Raw genomic sequence first — 23,418 nt, forward strand, 5'->3', positions numbered from 1 at the left:
TGTGCTGCTTTGTAGAATTTTTCATTAGCGACTAGAAGATCCCTCCTTTTCAGTGTTCAAAATGAGAAAGAGAGACTGTCCTACTGGTCTTCATTCCTGCCAATCATCTTAGTTATAAAATAGCGTGGTGGGGAGGCCAGCATCTCCTGGGAGAGAAGCCTTACCAGGTGGTACAAAGCCATTTCATCTGTCTCTCTCATGGTGACAAGGATGTGAGGAGAGGGCCATTCTGGAATCCCTGAGTTGCAAACAGTGTAACTAGAAAGAGGAGAGACCTCAGCACCAAAGGGCTGAGAACTGGCAGGGGTAATATCTGATTATTTCTAATTATTGAACAAGGATTTTCCCTGTAAAAGCAAATCCCTCTGGTCTCTCTTTGAGAACTTTGTAATTTTTACTCACTGTCTGCCTAAAGAAGCCCATTCATTACCTGGGGTGTCTGGTGGAGAGTAGCTCTTCCCTAATCTTTGACCAGACCTCTAAAATATCCTTTTGTATTCCAACTTCAAGAGATACCCATTGTTAACAATTTGCTGTTTATTTTTGCATGCACGTGCAAGTACACATAATACCCATTTATTTTTTTTACAATGCGATTATAAAATACATACAGTTCTGCAATTGCTTAATTTCAATTCATTTTCAGAATTATGAAATAGTTTAAACATACCACAAGGCTTAGAGAAAAATGTAATCAACAGCAGGGCTTACTTATCAAATCTTTGCTATTTTTTTAAATTGTTTCCTTTTAAAAATGACACATGACAGCACTGTAGTTATAATTAAAGCCACTGAGGTTAATCCTTAGTCTTCCTCTCTCAAAAGGCAACCACTCCAGTGAGTCATGGATGTTTTTATAAAACATAAACATGTAAAAGTTTAATCTATGGGGTGCCTGGCTGGCTGAGTTGGTTAAGCCACCTACTCTTGGTGTCAGCTCAGGTCATGATACTGGGGTTGTGGGATCGAGCCCCATGTAGGGATCCACACTCATCAGGGAGTCTGCTTGAGCTTCTTTCCTCTGCCCCTCTCTTGGCTTGTACGTGCTCTCTCTCTCTCTCAAATAAATAAATAAATCTTAAAAAAAGTGTAATTTACGTACTTACACAACATATGATACATTATGAAAACTACTATTTTTAACCAAACTGATTACTATAAATTATTGTTTTCTACCTCTGTGCCTTTTCTGAGCTTCAAGGCTTCTGCAACTACGCCAGTTATTGCCTTACACTTAGTTAAAACCACTGGGAAGTCAAAGAGCATCTCTAAGTAACTTTGTGTCAGCTTCCACTCCCTTTTCTGCTATGAGTTACAAACTTAACCATGAGGAAGCTAGGAACACTTTTAGATCAATTAATGAAGCATTTGTCTCCCGTAAGCAATGCAAACATGAGTTTCCTTTTTTTTTTTTTTTTTTTTTTTAAGATTTATTATATATTTACTGGAGAGAGAGAGAGAGCATGAGTGGGGGGAGGAGGAGAGGGAGAGGAAGAGGCAGGCTCCCTGCTGAGCAGAGAGCCCGATGTGGGGGTCCATCTCAGGACCTTGAGAACACTTTCTAAGCCAAAGGCAGATGCTTAACCGACTGAGCCACCCAGGTGTTCCTTGCCCCATGATTTTCCTTTTAAGACCATTTCTATTGGTGTCCCCAAGAAACATGTACATACCAGCAATTCCAGGAACCCCAGGAGAGCCACGGGGACCTGCAAATCCATAACAGTAATTACTTAAGCATAAGGACGTACATACATTCCTCTCCCCCATATTTGAAATCTTGGGTGGCCATATTATCGTCATAATATACAATAACATTATAATTATATAATATGTATTTATATAATAAATATTATAATATATAATAAATATTTCATACTTTTTCTTCCACTTTCATATAGATAAATATTAGAAAGCTTCACTTGTTTAGTCAAACCACAGAGAAGAAATTAGTTTGACATGCTTAGCACTCAGAAGTGAATCATCCCACCTTCCCACCTTCAAACAACTCAGTGGACATCTACTAGGAGCCTGCTCTGCGTTTGACCCTTGGTGGGATGGGGCAGATGGGAGAACGGTGAACAGCTAGAACTGTCAGGGTCCTGTGGTTTGGCCTGGTGTTGCATCTCAGGTCACTTCCAGCTGTGACAGTGCAACAGGGTTCCAATTCTCTGATACTTGTGAGTAACTTAGAGTGAACATACCAGATTAAAAAAAAAAAAAATCTATGTTCGTGTCTGTACTTCTCTGTCCATTTATTTAAGAACACTGGGAACTTCTCTTTTAAGTGAAATTCCCCTTTGAAATCTTATTTGTATCATTAATTGCCCTTAGATCAGTGGTTCGTGGTCCTGCCTGCATACTAGAATCATCTAGAGAGTTTTCATAATCTACCAGTGCTCAGGGCCCCCCTCTGGACAGTTATGTCAGAATCCCAGAGATGGGACTTTGGCATGTCATTATTTAGAAGTTCCCAGGGATGCTGATGTGTGGCCACGGAGGAGAACTCTTGGCCTATACCTTTCTAATCTATCCAATGGGATGGCATCTGAGTAAATGTGACTCTGCTTCATGGTGCCAGGAGTCAGAAAACCCAAGTTCAGGCCCCTCTTGTCCCTATTGTGTGGGTTTGCTCAAATTACAGTTTTTCAGGGTCCCCGTTTTTTCTTTTGTACCCCACTGAGATCGCTGATTCTTCCCATTCCCTTCTCCGGCCCTCTGGCCACATTTGTGTTTTCTTGTCAGACTTGAACTTGATGCTTTTGCACACAAAGGGAATTTAATTACCTTCTGTGGTAGAGCACCTATGGAATTTTCATATAAAGGTATGAAAATTGGGACACACCAATACTGCCACCCACGAAAACAGGGAGACCTCTCTGTTGCCCCCATGCAAATTCTAGGTCTATAAGCACATTTGCTATATGTTGCCTGGAAAGAAACACATGGAAATGGTCAGCAAATGCTTTAGGAAGAAATTTATTCTCACCTTGTGGGCCACGAGCTCCTTTAGGGCCTGGTGGGCCTGGAAGTCCTTCATCTCCCTTTTCCTGGTATACATCATAATATTCTGTCTTAAAGGAAAAAGAAACAAATAGAGATACAGGATAGCTATTTATGGTGGGCTCACCAAACGCAATACCTCAATGTCCCCCCTCACACAAGAAATGGTGTTTTCCTGAATTTGTAAGTTTATGTGTTAGCAGGAATAAAGTCATGATGGATAAATTTGAAGATCAATTTGATGATTCTGGTATCATGATATCATATATTTCATAGGCTTTCAGTGAGAAATGTATTTTATGATGGGAATGAGCCAGTTCACACCCTCACCATTCCATATGTATATATACATACATCCATATCGAGATATGTGGGATATATAGATACAGAAATTAAAGTTTCACAGGCAGTGACTCACCATTTTGACATAACAACACTTGATTTATTTTTTATTATCCTATTTCACTTTTTAAAAATGCTTGTCCTCATGGACTAACTTTATTTCAGAGTATATTGGGACCCACCCATTAAAAAAATACTCTATTTTGATTATTTCTTTAAATTTAAGGATACCGCTGACTTGCAATAATTAGGAGGGTTATCATGTCTAACATGTTGGGTGGATCTACTGCGGGTCTCCTATACTCTCTGGTTCCTAAGTAGAACTTCCAAGGAAGTTACTAGAAGCTGCTGAGTTATATAGAATGGAAACACACACAGCAAGCTAGGAATGCCAAGAATTTCTCTCTCGTGCAACTGGCAAGTCAATTTCACTTAGAATTCAGTACATTTATCTTGAAGGAAAGAAAATGAACATAAATGTTTTGGTGTTTTCTCAAATGCTGCGTGGGACCAGTTTGTTTGGCGTGTTTAAAAAAAGAGGTAACAAAAGTATTGTGGTTAATCAACTATGCATAAAATCATAAAAATAATTCATAATAGTAACAGTAACGATCATTTAATAATCATCACAAAACCTATAATGACATACGTGCTCCTGCCAACTGCTGGCTAAGTGTTTTCACAAAATGGCCCATTTCTTCTTCCCCGAAACTCCATGAAAGTGTTCTGGGACTACTTGCATCTGAATCATTGGCTTGTGTGAAGATGTGAATTTCCAGGACGCTCCTCCAGTTACTGAGTTAAATTGCTTAGCTGAAGGGGTCTGAGAACTGTGTTAGTAATGGAACCCCTCACCCCGGCTCCGTGACTCTTTTACCATCATGGACCTTTCTGTACAACTGGCTTAATCACAAATGCCAGCTCTGTTCAGCACACTGAATATGAGAACTACTGTCTTTTCTGTTTTTGTTGTTGTTGTTGTTGTTTTAAGGTTTATTTATTTTTTTAAGTGAGGGGACAGGGGAGGGGCTGAAAGAGAGGGAGACAGTGTCTTAAGCAGACTCTGAGCTCAGCACAGAGACTGCCTAGGGGTCGATCTCACGACCCTGAGGTCTTGATCTGAGCAGAAACCAGGAGTCTGACCAACTGCACCACCCAGGTGCCCTGAGAACTACTGTCTTCTAAAGGCAGAAGAGAAGGGGATACCAGAATTCAGAGCTTGGGTCCCTTCTACTCATCTCCTTAAGCTACAGAGTCACAAAACAGAGAATATGACCGCTCTGCAGTAGAGCTGACGGACATCACACCCATGTCCATGCCAGAGAGAGGAGACTGCCTGCGGAGTTGGAGTTTGGGCAGAGGCAGTCACTGATCTTCGCTGACCCTGGTTGAGTTTCTGCTGCCTGGAAATGCAGGTTGTCATACCTGGGCCCAGCTGGAGTGGGTGGCGTGGGCTCCCTCTCCCCTGGGTTCCCCAGCTGGCCTCCAGTGCATCCCTCCTATTCTGCTCAAGGACACAAGTCAGCTTGGCCATGTCTGATTGGACGTAAGAGTTCTTCTTGACCACTGACCAGGGTGGGCATTTCTAGGGTCTTCCAGAGACCAGATAGGACCAAATAGAAATATTTGTCCATTGCCAAATGGACAAATAATGACAATAGCTATTTTCTTCCTTGATTTGATAAAAAAGTGAATACCATAATCTCTATCTTAAGTTAAGACACTGACTCAAAATTTCCTTGATACTTTGAAGGACTTGATCAAATAGGAAATGGATACTGTCTTTAGTTACACTTACTGGACCACGAAATCCTGGAGGGCCAATGTCCCCTTTCCACCCCTGTATTGAAAGACAGTTACAAATTATGAGTACATTAACCCAAAGTATTTATTTATTTGGTATGCTTAAAAAGCAAAATGCAGTTAAACAATAAATCAATGCTCAAGGTTATGTTATTTCCATGTCATGTACAAATCTCACTGATCACAATGTCAGTCAGCTTCTACCACACCGAGCAGGTTTTATATCTTTCCCACAAAACTGCCCTTTAGGTGTCTATGTAAATTTGTCACACCTCTCTTTTCCTCTTAATAAACATAACTAAGGTATTTTAATTGCAATCCTTGTACGTATTTTCAGGGCATGGTCAGGAAAGGGTGGACAAAAACCAAGCAGTTAAAAAGCCTAAGGACAGGAGGTTAGAGAGGGGATCACCTTAATGCCGTCTTCACCCTGTAACCCAGGGAGGCCCCTGTTGCCTTTGGCTCCCTGTGTAAAAGGACAAAGAGAATGGGTCAGAAGACATACAAGTCATTTTCTTCTGTGGGAAGCAGGAACAGTTGGAGCTCTTTTTTTTTTTTTTTTTTTTTAATTCTAATACTTCATTAGAAGAGTTTTTTATTAATACTAGCTAAAGTCATCTTCAGGATTTGGAGAAATATATCAACCTTAAACAATAAATAAAACTAAAAATACCATAAGACACAGACCATTTATAATCTTGCATATTAACAAACGTACTGGTTTGGAGAGCTGACATTGGTCCTCCTACCATCCGATGAAGTCATTTTTCTGAGTGGACTTGTTTGAATATTTTTCTAACAGTGCATATACTTTTCTCTCATCCCTGATCTTTTTAGATAACTCCATAAAAACCAAACAGTAATTGTGAGTTCAAGACATCTTTGTGGATTAAGGAGAATACCTCTTTTTTTTTTTTTTTAAACATTTCATTTGTTTATACATTTTCAAGACAAAAAGTTAGGGATGATAGATCTAAAGGCCTACAAGAAGGAAGAGGAGGCAGCACATTTATAATGATGTCTGAAGGAGTACAGACTCAGAGCAGTATAGATTTTATTATGTCTGCTATGTAAGAGGCACAAAGCCTTTGGTCTGATCAATTGTCTTTAAGCATTCCCCATTGGAATAATGACCAAAGGCCAGAGCTTGCACCAAAAAGTACAGAAACTGTGTTTAATGCTCTCTGTGGGACAGAGGTATACAACTAATACTTTCTTATATGCATACAAAAGGAGTATTTGTTTAGTTCTGTGATTTTTATATGCTTCTACTTGTAATGCTGTGGAGCTCTTTTTAAAAAAAAATATTATTAATTTTAGAGAGGGAAAGAGAGAGAGTGAGCACGTACACACCCATGAGTGGGGGGAGAGGCAGAGTGAGAGGGAGAGAGAGAATCTTTAAGCAGACTCCCCACTGAGCATGAAGCCCAACTTGGGGCTCAATCCCATGACCCTGAGATCAAGGCCTGAGTCAAAATCAAGAGTCAGATGCTTAACCAACTGAACCACCCAGGCACCCTGGAACTCCTTTTTGAAAAGAAAAAATAAGGTGTGCTCTGATGCTCTCTCTTCACGGTGAGGATGTAACACTTCAATTCTCAAATACAGATTTAAAAATCTATATGCTTTTGCTAACTTAATAACTATTAGTAATTCCCCAAATCCTTCTTTATTTAATGGGACTGACATTTCAACAACAAACATCAGTGGGCCAAACATGTCTTTACCTCAGTGCCAGGGAAACCAGGGGCACCATCTTTGCCAGGTTTTCCCTAAAACAAAAAACAAAGCAAAAACACAAAATTTAATAAATATGGATAACTTTAATAAATAAGGAAAATGTAAATAATAAATGATCATCTCCTCTTGACCTCGGGCAAGAGAGCATGACGGAAACTTCCCACCCATCTGTTAGAAGGAAATACTATTAATCACAGAACACACATGAACTTCTCTTGCTGGGGAAGGCAGAAGCTAGTCAGAATAGGAAATTAGGGAAGACCAATGGAAGAAAGATTGGAAATTAGGAGTAGCTGAGTTTAAATGAGTTTGATACTGCCCATCCCAGCTTGGAAGAAAAATTGAAAAAGCAGAGAAATGGACAAAAAGACCTAAAAAGAGTTCACCGTCAAATTATTTATTTCAAATGTTGGCAATTTCCTGATCCGCCCATGTGCCGATATTTGAACACCTTTGTAAAGCTGTATGGCATTGTCCCAAACAGACAGGCTTTTGGGTGAACTATTAACAATGTCTACTCTCTGTGACAGGATTCAATATCATATTGACTGAGCACTTTTTCTTAGGAAAAAGTATTTTTCTCAATATATAATCTTTAGAGTCTTTAGACAATATATGTGTTTAAATCTTTCTAAAATAGACCTGGGTGAGTGAGTGAACCCTGGTTGCTTCTATCTCCCCAGCTCCCATGTCACAATGTGCCCCATCTTCTTTGGGGATCTGCCCTTCCCTCGCTGTGTGGGTCTGATGGGACTGTGGATCACATTACGCCCCGCCATTCTGGCCTGGCCAATCCTGGAAACTTTCTCTCCTGGCCACGGTCACCTTTCCAGGGTGAGACCTAGGAGCACTCTGGGTCAATTAGAGCGATTCTCTGGGGTGTTATTAGTGGATACAGGGAGACACCCTTTCTTCTTGGAGGCCATTAACCTGAAGCTGTGTGCTGCTACTTCCTGCTATTTCTTCCCATTGCTGCCAACGTGGAGGATCAATGTCAAAGGAGACCACGAGGTCAATACACAGAGGAGGAGAAACGATAGGGAGAGCACTGCCCATCCTGTTTCAGGCTCTGAAGTCCCCGAAGGCTGTCTGAGCCTTGAACTCCTCAGATACTTGAAAAAATAAGTTTCATTTCCTAAATCTTTGAAAAAACGTACAAAAATCTAAGCTAGTTTGAATTGGGCATCTTACACTTGCCTCCTAAAGAGATCTGAGCATTGACTGATACAGGTTGCATATGACACTGAACTTCCAAATTTACCTGCGGGCCAGGTTCTCCAGGAGCACCCTTTTGAGATCCATAAGATTCTCCAGGCGGTCCCTGTAATTAATAAGAGTTATGTCAAATTTTATGAATTGATTTTTTGACTTACCCTCAGTTGTCATTAAGTTGTTTCTTCTGATTATTCTGTTATATTTTTAAATGTTCCAATGGTGGGTCATCTCATGTATAAGCATTCATTTAAAAACAGATGCAAAACGAGGGTTTTGGAGGGAAGGGGATTGGGGAGGGGGGCTGGGCTGGCCTGTTGGTGGGTATTAAGGAGGGCATGTATTGCATGGAGCACTGGGTATGGTGCATAAACAATGAATCTTGGAACACTGAAAAATAAAATGAAATAAAATGAAATGACAATAAAAAAATAAAAACAAAAGTAAAAACAGATGGTAAAATAGCAGATGCTGAAGATAAATTATAAGATGGGAGACAGTGGGTGGGTATACAACCATGCAGGGCTTTCGGCTAGAAGAGGCTATGAAATGATTGTAGTATATTCTGTGATGTCTGTGCTGAAATATTATCATGCTTTAACTAGTATTAAGATTTAAAAGGAGATCATACATCAAAATCCACACTAAGGCTCTACTTCATGTTTCAAGGAAACAGTATGACTCTGAATAACCTACTGAGGGTCCAGGAGGTCCAGATTTCCCCATGGCTCCCTTGTCTCCCTTCTCCCCTTTGAGGTCCTGCCACAAAAAGAATTTAAAGTCATTACACACAGATCAAACAAAATAATACCGCTTTTACTTGAAAAATTTCTCTGTTCAACAAATTGTATCTACAAACTACTTACAAACCTCCTGTTAACATGACAGACTATTATTTTTCATAATCCAAATTTTATACTTGTGAACCCATTAAAACCATACTTAAACTTTTGTTGTTTTAAAGAAAGCATCTTTTGGATCAAACTATGTTAAACCAACTTAATTCCTGAATCCGTTTTCAATAAGCACATTCAAATCATTCCCAACGTATCTTATTTTCATTTTTAATATACAGAAATTATTTTCACTGGGATCAATTAGTTTCTGAGCATGTGTTAAAAGGAGGATTTGATTGCTTTAGTCAGGTTTGTTTGTGTTCTTATCACATTTCATTGACTGTATTTTCCCCAGTGTGAGTCTCCTCTTAGAGCATCATTTTTTTCAAACTCAAAAATTGTCCCCTGGGTCCAACCTTCCAGATCTAGATTTTCATCAAGATAAGATTTTTTTTTCTTTCCATTTCTGGCCAATAAAATTTTAGATTTCTTTAATTTTTGTTGTTGTTGTTGTTGTTGTTGTTGTTGTTGATTACCTCTGAGAAGTTTAGCTTTTCTCCTTAGGTCAATTTTTTCCAATCTTCAATGAGAGTTACTATTTTGGTCATATCAAATTTCACCATGTTTTGTTTTAACTCTTCTCAGTTTTGTTTTGATAACTTTTACCATTAAAAATTAATTATATTGGAGAGTAAGGGCTAGAGGGTTTATATTTTAGGAGATGAAAATGTTCTAAAGTTGCATGTGGTAGTAGTTGTACAACCCCATGAGTACACTGAAAGCCACTGAAATATGCAACAAATAAGTGAGCTTTGCAGTATATAAATTATATCTAAAATTAATTATATAACTAAAGCAGTGAATTACATGGTATGGGAATTATATTTTAATCTAGCTATTATTAAAAAAATCAGAACTTTAAAGAAGAAGGTTTATATTTATTTCATAGTTAATCCAGAGGAAAATTGTTAGTTAACCCCTTACTTCCCATGCCCTCTTCCTCCCGACATTCAGGATCAGGTTTGTGTCTAGGTTTGGGGTATTATATTATGATTCACTTTTTCTGAGCATTCATTCAGTTCTATATCCTGGTCCTTCTAGCTACCCTAGAGTAGGAGCAAAAAAGCAAATGTTCATTTTGAAAAACAGGATCACAGTGTCCTTAGAGAGGAATGCAGGCCACATTGCCCTTGGGGACATAATGGCAGGTAAAAATGTCCCATTTGATTTTCACACTATTCCACTAATATCTTTAGGTCATTACTGTCTGGCTGGATCAGAGCCATATACCTATTTTGTTATCATTTATTCAAAAATGCTCACCAAATCCCCATCTGAGTTAGGAACAATGTGGGGGTGGTGAGGATAAAAGATGAGCAAAATCAGATCCAGGCTCTACCTTCTAGAATCGTGGAAGTTGCTAGCATCTGATCTTGCCTCCGATCTCTGTCTTATGTTTTCTGGTTCTCAAGTAAAAGATGGATAAAAAATAAAATCCAGAGGCTGAGGCTGGCTGAGAGGGCTCAGAGGGCAAAGCTCATAAAAGAGGTAAGGGAGGGGCGCCTGGGTGGCTCAGTGGGTTAAGCCTCTACCTTTGGCTCAGGTCATGATCCCAGGGTCCTGGGATGGAGCCCCGCATCGGGCTCTCTGCTCAGCAGGGAGCCTGCTTCCTCCTCTCTCTCTGCCTGCCTCTCTGCCTACTCGTGATCTCTCTCTCTCTCTGTGTCAAATAAATAAATAAATAAATAAACAAAATTTAAAAAAAAAAAGGGGGGGGAGAGATAAGGGATCACGAGAACTCCCCCCGGAAGTGAGAACACACAACCCGTGTAATAAGATGGAAGAGTTACCGTTCTGTTATCCGGGCCAGTTAGTGTCACAATAACCGTTCCTGGTGGTCCCGGGGGTCCTGTTAATCCTTTTACACCCTAAAAACAAACACACTCAGGAACGCGAAACCAAACAACATCACCTCTGTTTTTGGAGAGCTAGATTTTCCCCTTTGGTTCTTAGGTAAGAAGATATCTCAAATGACAAAGCAAACACGTTTGTTCCAGTGTCACTTACAGACTAAGAAGTGCAGGATGATTGCTATGAAATTCAAAATGTCTTGCCCATAAATAAACCACAATATTTGAATTACCTGCTCTCCTTTTTGTCCTATCACATTATCGCCCATGTGACCCTGTAAGAAAAGAAAACATTAAATTATTTTTAAAAAATGGATATGAGGAGTCTAAACCCACTGATGTTCCTTCCAATGTTTGTAAGGGAACGTTTGTATTTTAATGGTGATGTCAGTGTTACAAAAATTACTTCAGCTATTTCTTGCAGGAGAGAGGCAATATGTTTCTTTCAAAAGTGGAGATCACAAAGTGCAGAGGGCTTAAGGGATTGACTTCACAAGGCGAAGGAGGACATGACGTGGGGTGGGATGGGGAAGAGAAACCAGCTTGGAGAAGGTTTTCCTGGCTCAGACACTGGTTATCTCACTTTCTGATGCCCTAGTTTTCTCATCTTAAAGAGGGAAGGATGATTGAACTTCTAGATTCTGAAATTCAAAAGTTGAAGGAGGCTAAGAAAACATTTGAGGCTATCTCCCTTCACTAGTCATTTACTGAATTGAGCTAAGTCTAATGTGAATAGTCCATCTCCTATAACAATGGCTAATCTATCATATCAACCAATGCCTCCTTGCTATTTTTTTTTAACTATTTATTTAAATCTTGTTAGTTACCATACAGTACAACACTGGTTTCTGGAGTAGAGGTCAATGATTCATCACTTCCATACTACATCCCGTGCTCATCTCAAGTGCCTCCTGGATTTTCTGCTCTTGAGTATATAGATCTTTCCCCCATTAGCCCACAGAAGCTACAGAAAAAAAGCTCAAGATAAGGAATGAAAACACTTTAAATCTCAGCTCTGTCATTTACGGTCTAGTTGACCACTCAGATAATGATATAATAATTGTGGAAACACCTTGGCAAGTTCCCTGCACACCAAGTCTAGCTATAGTGAGCAAGTACTACTACTGTGTGAGGACTAATTTCCTGGGGGGCTCAGCCTCACTCAATACTTTCCTACCTAGTTAATGGAGGGGCTCAGAATAAGCCACTCCAAAATATATCACTTTGGCATAAGAATTATTTTGAGCTCAAGACAACTGAGTAACAGCAAATGGAGAAAAGTTTCTCCACCCTCCTCCATTTGCCCAAGGGCAGGGTTTGGTGCCATCTTCCCCAAGGGAAGATGTCACCTGGCCCTTCTTCTATACTAGGAAGAGGAGACAATTACCACTGGAGTCAGCACTGACTGAAATCTTCAACAAATCTTACTGAAATAACCCTCATCTCCCATTAGTTTCCTCCATATATTTACCTGCCTACAATTTACTGCACCCTACAAGTTCAAAGCCCTTTTCCTTTGTCTTGTCACTCCTCCACAGATTTTTATCATCCTTTGTTAATATGGTACACAAGCCTCTGGACCTGAAGGCCTCTTTGGGGGTTTTATTTCATTTCTGTGAGGCCCCCACATGCAAATGAAAGAAACCTTCTTCTTCTGTTAATAAGTCTTTTTTCAATTCCATTTGCATGTCCCCACTCAGGACCTAAGAGGATAGAGAAAAAGGTTTTCCTCCCCAACACTAGCAAGTGGTCTTTTTATGAGAAGGACATGCAGGACCCTGCTCAATGAGTACATGAATATTCACCCTTCATTTACTAGCATTAAGATCAGGTTGGCGTTGGGAAACAGCCTACTACAAAAGTTTATAGGATAAAGTGTTGGGTGATGGGTAGGATTATCGGAAATGGGAAGTCTATGGACTTGCCCTAATCTGATAGGGAGCTCCTTATAACTGAATTATCTAGGATCAAGTTACTAAGTCCAGGGAGGAGAAAGTGAAGGGTACAAAGCTGCTTGTTCTGTTCCCTTCCCTGCCAGGGATCCTGTGGCTTCTGGAGAAGGACCAGGATGTAACCACATGTCCAGTCAGACCAGGTTTGTCTTTTAGCTCATTTTCTGTGTTCCAGCTGTTGTGTTATATGAACCATAATATACCTTAGGTCCTGGAGGTCCCATGGGTCCTGGAAAGCCCTAGAAAAATGCACAAGTTAAAATTATAGCAAACAATGTGCGAAGATGAAAACTCTGTGTAAAGTTTTCACTATACTGAGTTTATTAGGTTACAGGGTCTATAGTAGTGATGATTTCATACTCACTAAGAATCCTGGAGGGCCAGGTGGACCAACAGGTCCCGGAAAGCCTGGAAGGCCGGGCAAACCCTGTAAATTAAAAGAAGAATAGAGTTAAGCTTGAATTTACTTCTCATCTAAGAACAATGTCCATTAATTAAATCCATTAAAATATTTTAGTGAAATCTGAGGAACATGATGCCTCTCATTTATGGCTGCAGTTAATTACAAAAAAAAAAAAAGAAAAGAAAAAAAAATGCCTAAAAGCATGTTGCCATGTATAAACAGGATGCCAGGAACATGCTGATGGCAACATTTCCAGAATTATTTTAGAGCTTTTTTTTTAATTTTTAAAATTTTGCTTTTCTGTCTATCTCTCTTTCTGCCTCACTGTCTCCCTCAGCCAAGCATGCTCCTCGGGTAGGGCCCTCTGCCTGCTCTCCTTCTGCCTACCGTCCACTTTCCCCAGACATTTTTAGGACTCATATCCTCTCCCTTTTCTTATTTTCACTCAAATGTCATTCTTTCCTGGTCCATCCAATCTAAAGCCACAGCGCTTCTTCCAACCTCGACACTTCCTCTCTCCTGCCCCTGCATTATTTACCACCTTGGCATTTCCTGCGATTTAACACACCATGCACTTTACTAATTTACATCTTTTCTGGTTTCCCCTACTAGAATGTCAGCTTCATGAGGGCAAGAATTTTTTTTTTTAACTCTTTTTTGGCTAATTTGTGCACCATGCTATCTCTAGAACCTAGAGCAGCTGCTGACCCATACTGGGGATGTACTAAATATTTCTTGTATAGATGACGGTTACCCTGCTCCGTCTCCATCAGCAGTATGTGCCATACCTAGCCCACACTCCATGCACATCTAAGGGACACATCAGTGTTCCAGATCGCTGCTATCTCTTCTTACTGGATCCCTTTCCTTCAGCATCCCACCCCGTCAATGTTTCCTAAGCAAGAAAAACCAAGTCCTATCTTGTTCTGCATCTTTCCTCAGTAAAGGCTCCTAACTGCATCATTGTTCCATTTTGTGGGTCACTGTCAGTTGGCATGGCTCACCATCAGGGGGTTCAACACCCTGAACTCAAACTCTGTGACTCACTTAGACACATTTCCAGAAATTTCCACATACGCTTCTGAACTAAGTTAAAATATTTCTGGTTAATTAACCTGGAAGTTACTCTCTGTGCCTTAGGTCTATCAAGAGACCCTTTGAATCCCAAAGTAAAGCATACACAGTCCCCAAATAACCGTGTCTCTTCCTATCCATTAAGGATCATGCTCACATCTACATACATATAGATCAGAAAGTAAACCTTTCAACAGAAGAAGATGCATTTAAATAAATCCCAATTACTTAGTGTCATGCAAACTTGGAAACAGGGCTGTTATTTAATATTATAGTTTTAAATGATATTCCATGTATGGTACAAACCTATCCTTGATTTCAACAAATACAGAATAAGTGGAGCATAACTATTCCTTGAAGGTTCCTCCTAGGTTTAGGAAAGCCTGGGTAATTGAGATTTAAGCAGAGATTAAAAGACTTAGGCACAATATCATCCTTTTATATTAGTTTCATGGAGTTTTGTATGAGGTGAATGCTTTAGAATGAAATGAAGTCAATATGTCAACAGAAGAAATATGAATGTCTATTTCACATGTTCTTGTGGTTGTCAGGGGTGGGGATGGGGGATGGTGAAATGGGTGAAGGGGGTCAAAGACAGAAACCTCCTGCTAGAAATAAATAAGTCTCAGGGATATAAGGTACAGCATAGTGACTGTAGGTAACAACACTGTACTCCAGATTTGAAAGTTGCTAAGAAAGTAAAGTTCTCATCACAAGAAAAAAAGAGTATTCATCACTGTGGTGATGGAGATTAACTAGACTTATTGTGAGGATCGTTCCACAATATGTGGTAATATCTAATCATTACCCTGCACCTCTGAAACTAATATAATGTCATATGTCGATTATACCTCAATAAAAAAAGAAAACAAAACAAAAAAGAAAACAGAAAACAAACCACAAAAATGTTCCTGAGACAGTGAGAAGGAGATTTAGGGGAAAACAGAGAAGGAGAGACAGACAAATACAGAGTCACTGAGATACAGAGAGAAGAGAAAAAGGAGAAGGACAGACAGACAGACAGACAGGGACCGAGAGGCAGAGCTAGAGGACTGGGAATAACGAGACCCTCTCTGACAGGTGATACCTGGAATCCCGGAACTCCTGGCAACCCAGGGTCACCTCTTCCATCAAGTTCTATATCTTCTGCAGCAGGGGCACCCTTGAAAATGAAGAACTTCATTAAACATAATCATAAACATAAACATTTTCAAAACTCCTTTAAATGCTTCTTCAAACTCCTACTCCCTCAAGGACACAAGAGCTTTTCAGGATATATCCTTAGAGAAAAGATTTAGGATTATGTAGTTACTCCATTTTGAAGAAATAAATGATTTTCCTGTATCCTAAAACTGACAATTTACTACAGAAGGAAGAAAGACACAAGGATGAGAAACATTTCTCAAGATACCAAAATTAGTGGCAACTCCTGATCTAGAAGGTGAGGCCCCCAGGCTGAGGTCAAGTCTCTTCTCCTAGACTCTATTCCCTTAAAGAATTTTATAAACATTGTATCCCTTAAGAGATATGTATGACAAGAGCTAAAAGAAGTTGTTGAATAGGAATAAATATCGTGTCCAATTTTTAGTTGGTTTCTGAATTAATTGTGAAACTCGATTTGTAATTATTTACATCTCATTATTTAATAGCAGTCCTTTCATATGTACACTTAGAGATAATAATACGCCACGCTTGACTTACCTTTTCTCCTTTCAAACCAATAGCACCCTAAAAAAAGGAAACCAAATATATATATAACATCACTGCTTTGTCCTTGCTGCTATTCTGCTCCCTCTCCCACTGTCTACTTTCCACTCTTTTTTAGATTTTTAAAATTTAAATCCAGTTAATTAACACATAGTGTGTCTTTACTTTCAGAGGTAGACTTCCACAAAGTCATTCATCAGCTTTATATAACCCCCAGTGCTCATTATATCATGGTCCCTCCTTAATATTCATCATCCAGTGACCCCATCCCCTCACCCCCTCCCTTCCAGCAACCCTGTTTGTTACCTACGATTCAGCCGTCTCTTGCAGTTTATCTCCCTCTCTGATTTCATCTTGTTTTATTTTTCCCTGCCTTCTCCTATGCTCCTCTGTGTTGCTTCTTAAACTCCGCATACTAGTGAGATCATATGATAAATCTTTCTCTAATTGACTTATTTTGCTTAGCATAATACCCTCTAGTTCCAACCATATCACTGCAAATGGCAAGATTGCATTTTTTTGATGGCTGAGTAGTATTCCACTGCATATATATTCCCACTGGTTTTTAAACACACTTGAGTTTCTCTCATTTAAACAGACAAAGTCTCCCCCCACCCCCCCGCCAGTCTCTCCTTCATGCCATCTGCAATCTTCCCATTCTGTTCATTCCTTATTCCCCCTCCTGCCTCCATCCACACTGGAAATACCCCTTGCTAAGGTCTGCAATGACAGTGACAATGCTAGAATCAATGACAAGACCTCAGATCTTACTGGACATCTCAGCAGCATTAGGCAGCTGTCAGCCACTCCCCTCTAGTGAAACACATCTTCCCTGGGCTTCCACAATATTCTTGGTCTTCTTTCTACCAGTAGGGTCCTCCTCTTTACAGACTTATTTCCCTCGACCCAGGTGTCCCATGCTGGGCTTTCTAAGTCTGTTCTGAGGTTATTTCCCCTCTTTCTCTTGCTCATTGTGTCGCCACCATCCAGGGCCTCTCCTCTCACCAAATCCGGCTGCCTATCCCTCATCCCTGCTTGGATGTCTCAAAAGCAAAATAAAGCCTCAAAGCACAAACCTGAACTCATAAGGCATTTAATCATTCATTCATTCCCCCACCGATGAGTTTAATATCTACTACTGGTTGCCCCTGACTTCCACAAAGTCATGATGGATTTTGGCACATGGCCATTCTGGAGTAAATGACTTGTATTTATACTTTATACAGAGTTAGAAATGGACACCTACCGGGATCCCCGGGTACCCTGGTGTCCCTGGAAGGCCTGGAAACCCTCGCTCACCCTGGAAGGCAGACAAAGCTTGTTATTCTTTTCAGTTGTTCTAGAACAGCTTATTGAGATATTTTCCCTGTTTCTCTCTTCCAGCCCTGTAGTGGTAAATCTAGACTAAGTAACCCAAATTCCTTATGGCTACTGGGTCATGAGGCTGAAAGCCAGAAAACCATTATCTTATTTGAAAACAGGATTAGAATATACTGTTTCTCAAATTGTGCATAAACGGCAAAAGTCCAGTTGTGCCAAAAACCTTTTAATTGCTGTTTCCTTGAAACTTGGGTAATTCGTTCTTTTGTGGGTACCATCTGGGTGAAAGGAAGGTGCTGTCATGGAACAAAGAGCATGAGTGAATGCTGGAAAGCCCAGTCACTCTTGCATTCCCAGCTTTCATTTCTGATTTAGATAGAATCACAACCTCAGGTAAAAATCACTGGGTGAGCCCCTAGTTGTCTTTTTGTGCGAGAACATAAGAGAACATTTTCAAAACCAAGAAACCAAGCCACAAGAAGAAAGAAAACCATCATGTTTCCGTCCTGAAGACACATACCAGTGGTTCTGGCTAAAAGAAGCTCAAGGAAAATCTGTGCCTTCTCTTTCCTCCTTCCTCTTGATCGATTCAATCTGCGGAACGTTTCCTAGCCATCTCCTGGGTGAGAAGTACATACCTTAGAACCATTGCATCCTGGGACACCGGCAGGTCCATAGGGCCCAGGATGGCCCGGGGTGCCCTAAAAACAGAGCAAGTCTCAGAAAGGTGACATCAGCACTGGGCCCCGGGAACAAGTGGCCATCGTGAGGGACCCACGGTGAGGGAAGAGGTGGTCCAACTTAGACAGTTATTTAAGTACAAATGGCTATTAAATAGCTAAGTTGTATCTTTAGTTATTTTAGGTGATTTAAGTAAAAAGTATAGCCAATAAAATGACCAATCAAAACCAAACATTATCAAGTGAGATACATATATTTTAGATAAAACAAAAGAACTTTCTATGTAAAATGGAGTCCTTAATATGCTATTTTAAGCTGGAAGAAAGGAAAGGAAAAAGAAGAGGGGTGTATACATAAGGTAGCATTTTATTGTTCTATACTATTAAGCAGAGTTAATATTCTATCTCTTCTCTTTTCTTCTCTTCTTTTCTCTTCCTTCATTTCATTCGTCTCCACTCCACTCCACTCCATCTAACCTGTCCTGTCCTGTCCTGTCCTGTCCCATCTCCTACGGCCAAGTCCCATCCTGTCCCATTCCATTTTGTCCCATTCTGCTCTGCTTGGATTGTTCAGGAAATCCAGTTGGACTTGCGTGTCCTACAAATCCGAACTCTAATATGTTACGTGACGCCACTGTGACATTTTCATCCTGTAGCTCCTCTCATAGCAACCGTTTCCTTGTGCTATTGCTTTAACCTCTTTATTAAAGTGAACTTTCTTTTTATTTCTTTTAAATGCACACATTTTCCCCATTACTTACTGGAAGTCCAGGAGGACCTGAAAATCCCGGCAATCCTGTTATTCCCTAAAGAGGTAGAAAAGGGGAAGGTGGCAAGAAAAACACTTAAAAACTGTTTGACCCTATAAAAATAGAAGCATTTACCATTATGATAACAGCATCCTGCAATGACAATTAGGAATGGCTAAACACTATTGGAAAACAAAACAAAACAAAACAACAAAAAAAGGTTGGACAAACTTCTCAAAATCTTACATTCATCAAACTACTTTTTAAAAATTTTTATTTAAATTTTAGTTAACATACAGTGCAGTATTTAAAAAGATGATTAAAATGGTTTTTTGCCTTCTTTGGGGGCATTTTTGAGGCATAATTTGCATACAGTAGATGGCCCCCAGCTTCTGCAAAGAGCTTGAGGCATGTTTACATATGAGTGCAAGTACATACTGGTATCACCACCATCCCGTCCAGACAGGGAACATCTCCACACACAACCCCCTACTGTGGTCCTCTCACACCCTTTCCTAGACCATTAATACCCGCCCCCTTTCTGGTTTCTGCCATGACAAATTACTTTTACCTGTTCTTGAACTTCACCTATACAGTGTATCAAACAGAATGTATTCCTTTGTGACATGTGTAGAACTTTTACAGTGCAGAGTTCTTATTTTTTAAAGAAGAAGAATTTTCATCAAACCATCCAGATGGACCAGTTGGACTACTAACCCTCACACCTTTGGGACCAGTGAATCCTGGGAGTCCTGGTGAACCCTAGATCCAAGAGAAAAAAAAAAAAAAGTAACTGGAAATTATTTGGTACTAAGACACTATAAATTAAAAGTTCCCATTCTATTCACACACCAAACTGTTTTGCTCTTGTGATTATTTCAGGGTTAACACAGTGAAATTGCTTGTTTGCTTAACTGAAGCTAAAATATTTTTTAAAAGATTTTTATTTACTTATTTATTTGACAGAGAGATTGAAAGAGGGAGAGAGAGACCAAAAGTAGGCAGAGAGGCTGGCAGAGAGTTGGGTGGGGGGGAAGCAGGCTCCCTGCTAAGCAGAGAGCCCAACTCGGGGCTTGATCCCAAGATCCTCAGACCATGACCTGAGCCAAAGGCAGAGGCTTCACCCACTGAGCCACCCAGGTGCCCCTAAAGCTAAAATAGGTATTAGAAAGGATGAACAGAAATTCATTCAAAACCCTGCTACCCAATGTGGGGTCCGGGGTCCTGCAGGACTAACATCACCTGGGAGGCTCCCAGGCCTCCCCTACCCCCACACACATTGATTCCCAATCTACATTTTCACCAGATTAGAAAAGGACTCTTGTCCCCTTTAATGTCTGAGAAGCACTGCTGTACAAACCCCGCATTAACCAGACAGCTGCTGAGGTCTGATAAGGATGACGCAGTTATAATGGGGATGAGAATGGCAGCCAATATTTCTGTGCATGAGAAAGACTTTATTAGCAAAATGGGCCTGGCAGGCATGCATAAAGGAGCAGCCGAGTAAGGACGGCCTGAACCAGAGATAAACTTGTTCTGGGTATAGGATGAATACGGCATAGAGGCCCTGTTCCTTGGAGAATAACCTTAAATGGAGACTTTTTGAACCAGGCCACTTGGTGGGGAAGCTCCATTGTCCAAAAGCCATTTTTATCATTCCTGGGAGTTTTAATATGTTTTAGTATATTTGACTTTTTAAATTTTTTAAATTATTTTTGAGACAAGGGTTGTTACAGACAAAAAGGTTGTTACAGACTCTTCTGAGAGGGGAGGGTCAAGGCTACAGCTGGTCTTTGCTGACTGAGGTGGAATGCCTGGGTGCGTGTCCATGTTCTCCGTCTCTGCGGGATGCTGTTTGCATCACGTGCAAGACCCCAGAATTGTGACTCTTTTCATGCATACAATATTTAAAATTAAGAGAGGAAAATTTCAAGGCTGAAAAATCTTTCTGGTCAGGTTTTAACATGCAATAATTGTCTGCCTTTGATCAAATTATCTTCTGTGTGTCCATCTATAAAGTACACTGTCATATCCAAATTCCATGGCAACGTGCCCCCAGATTTTCTGGATTAACTTTATGGAATACCTCCACATCACCGAACCAAACTGTTGTAAGTGCCGTATGTTTACAAAGATTATTTTAATCGATTGTTGGCTTCTCTAAAGAAATGCCAGTGTAACGAGCAGAGTGGGGGTAGAGAACGAGACAAAAAGTAAAGAGATGGCATGAGTTGATCCAAGTCCAGCGTTGAAGCAGCAAATCCTTTCATTAGTGAAATGGAAGAACAGCCTAGGCCATGCCCTGGAGGAAGGTAGTGGGATGGTCAGACACTGAATGGATCCGATTTCAAACACTGTATGTTTTATATATGTCCAGAGTGTAAATGATTTTTTCCCCCCAAAATTAGGGTCAGAAGAAAGAGAAATGGAGAAACAACAGATACATGAATCAGAGAGACATGAATGGCAGAATTCCTGGAAAATGACAACATTTTGCTTGTTAGAAACTGTAGGTGTGGGTTTAGTTTCTTTGGTCATGGGAGTTTGATTCTGGCATCATCTTAAACCGGATGTGAACTCTGATTTTGCCACTAAAACAGAGACCGAGTCACGTGATTTCTGGGATCAATGGAAAGAGTAGCTCAGAGACAGTCAAGAGCAAACACCCCAATGCCTAATACAGAATAGATTCACAGTAACTGTTGCCTTTGATGACCAAACAGGCAGTCCACACATGGATGAAATTTAAAAAGACTCTATGGGGATCCATTTCAATGATCTTTCATAGCTTACTCATTAGTTCGTAGCTTGCTGGAGGCCTGCAGTCAGGGGAAGGACCACGTGAGTGCGTGAGAGCCCAGGCTTAAGTCTAGCTGGTGTCCGCAGCAGGAAAGAGCCATCAGCACATCTAGTGGGTATGTAGTTCTTTAGCAAATCCTCTAGGGTATTTATTTCAACAAAGCCCTTTGTTGTATCAAAGACTTTAGGATAAAAATGTGTGATGAGTTGAGAAAGAGGAACCCATGAAAGAAAAGAAAAGTGTGACAAAAGGAGAGAATCAGAGGAGGGATGATTCCAGAAACAAAAAAAGACAAGTGTTTCAAGGAGAGTGACCCGTGTGGTTTGGAACAAAGCAGAAGGGCCTGCGACAGATAAGGACACAGAAGTCATGGGTGATTTCTGCAGGAGCATTTTCAGGTCAGGGGGACCAAAGGCAAATCATGGCGGCTGAGGAGCGAACAGGAGATGAACTACAGTTAGCCTGGTTAGTTACTTTGTTTGTTTTTTTAAATCTTGACAAAGGAAAGACATGGAGAGGATGGCAATCCTTTGCTTACAGGACCTGAAAGATCTAGATGAAATTTTATATTTCATTAGTATGGGGGCCATTTATATACTTGAGGATTGAAAGAGAAAAGCTAACATCAAAAAGAAAGGAGGGGCCAAGAGGCGTGGTTCTGGTGGGAGTCCCAGGATCAGGGGACAGGGGGAAGGAAGAACAGGTTCTGAATGGGAAGCCAAAAGAACTCACCCTTTTATGCAAGATAAAAGAAAATAGGCAGGTATAGAAGCTGTGTGGATCAGAAAGGAGGAGGAAGTTGAGTAGGGAACGTCAAGGAGATGAGCATTTGAATCTCTTGGGATAGATGCTGTTCTGAGGACCAGGCTAAGCCTGGAGAGCAGAAGTTCGCCACTGCACTTGCCAGCTGGCTGAGATATGGAATTCTCTCCCGTTCCCAGCAGCCCAGGGGTAGGCATAAAGAAGGTTAGGTGAATTGGGGATATTCTAAGCTTATGAACTGACATACCTTGGGTCCCTGTGGTCCAGGCAAGCCTTCGGGACCTGGGAATCCCTTCTGGCCAGGAGAACCAGCAGGTCCAGGAAAGCCTTTCTCCCCCTATTAAAAACCAACACAGGATAAGAAACACAGAAGAGCATTGTCTAGCAATAAACATACCCACAACCATTGCTTTCTTTTCGTTACAACTTAATGAATACATCTGACATATTTTTCCCCCCCTTGGATCAACAAAATTGGCACTCAGCAGTAAGTATAACAGCAAATGGAAAGCTACCTGCTTTTATTATTTGTTGGTAAGCTTGAAAGTTTACGCCTTTGGTGTTGTAGGAACTACTTTCCCCCAAACGGTGGCGCTACACAGAGCAGAGTTTCAGAGAGTTCATCAAGAAGTAGGAAGGGAAAGCCCAGTGAGAAAGTTGAGATTGGTTCAGTGTGCTTGCTTGGGGATGGAGAGAGAATGAGGCTAACACACAAGAATGTGTTTGGGGAGTGTGCATAATTGCCCTGTAGCTTGAAAAGAACAACAAGCAGGCTATCAGCTTTAGCCCTTTCTTGATTACACAGGAATTTAGTAATCCAATCTGCTCTTTGTGTAGGAGATGCAGGAGATATCAAGAGTGGTATTACCAAAAGGGTGAGCGAAATAATTTTTTTAAAAGAGATGATATTATGAGAATGTCCCTAGAAACGAGTGAGTGAAAGTAATTTAGGCCCCATGAGTGACATGGTTCTGCCAACAAATAATTTTCTGGTGAACACAGGTCCTGGGATCACTCTTTAATTATAAATGTCGCTGGTTGATTCAGTCAATTTAATTACACAATTGGTAAATTAAATTTAAAAAAAAGAGAAAGAGACCAAGTCAGCCATTTCACATTGTTATACAC

At 40.4% G+C, this 23,418-nt stretch overlaps 1 protein-coding gene across 2 annotated transcripts in view; it reads right to left on the bottom strand.

Moving 5' to 3' along the window:
* COL4A3 (collagen type IV alpha 3 chain) overlaps nt 1-23,418 on the bottom strand; it is a 127,483-nt gene that overhangs the window by 40,675 nt on the left and 63,390 nt on the right. For both annotated transcript variants that reach the window (XM_082690165.1, XM_082690164.1), the window contains exons 3-20: nt 22,538-22,627; nt 19,446-19,490; nt 18,741-18,785; nt 17,938-18,000; nt 17,226-17,279; nt 15,974-16,000; nt 15,360-15,434; nt 13,160-13,222; nt 12,999-13,034; nt 11,077-11,118; nt 10,784-10,861; nt 8,794-8,856; nt 8,147-8,206; nt 6,873-6,917; nt 5,558-5,611; nt 5,141-5,182; nt 2,987-3,071; nt 1,671-1,706 (exon numbers count right to left, since the gene is read on the bottom strand). In XM_082690165.1, coding sequence (XP_082546291.1) covers nt 1,671-1,706; nt 2,987-3,071; nt 5,141-5,182; nt 5,558-5,611; nt 6,873-6,917; nt 8,147-8,206; nt 8,794-8,856; nt 10,784-10,861; nt 11,077-11,118; nt 12,999-13,034; nt 13,160-13,222; nt 15,360-15,434; nt 15,974-16,000; nt 17,226-17,279; nt 17,938-18,000; nt 18,741-18,785; nt 19,446-19,490; nt 22,538-22,627 — 1,003 coding nt within the window. The remainder of the gene's footprint in view (nt 1-1,670; nt 1,707-2,986; nt 3,072-5,140; nt 5,183-5,557; nt 5,612-6,872; nt 6,918-8,146; nt 8,207-8,793; nt 8,857-10,783; nt 10,862-11,076; nt 11,119-12,998; nt 13,035-13,159; nt 13,223-15,359; nt 15,435-15,973; nt 16,001-17,225; nt 17,280-17,937; nt 18,001-18,740; nt 18,786-19,445; nt 19,491-22,537; nt 22,628-23,418) is intronic.

This window comes from Mustela nivalis, assembly GCF_964662115.1.
Source record: "Mustela nivalis genome assembly, chromosome: 11".
NCBI lineage: Eukaryota > Metazoa > Chordata > Mammalia > Carnivora > Mustelidae > Mustela > Mustela nivalis.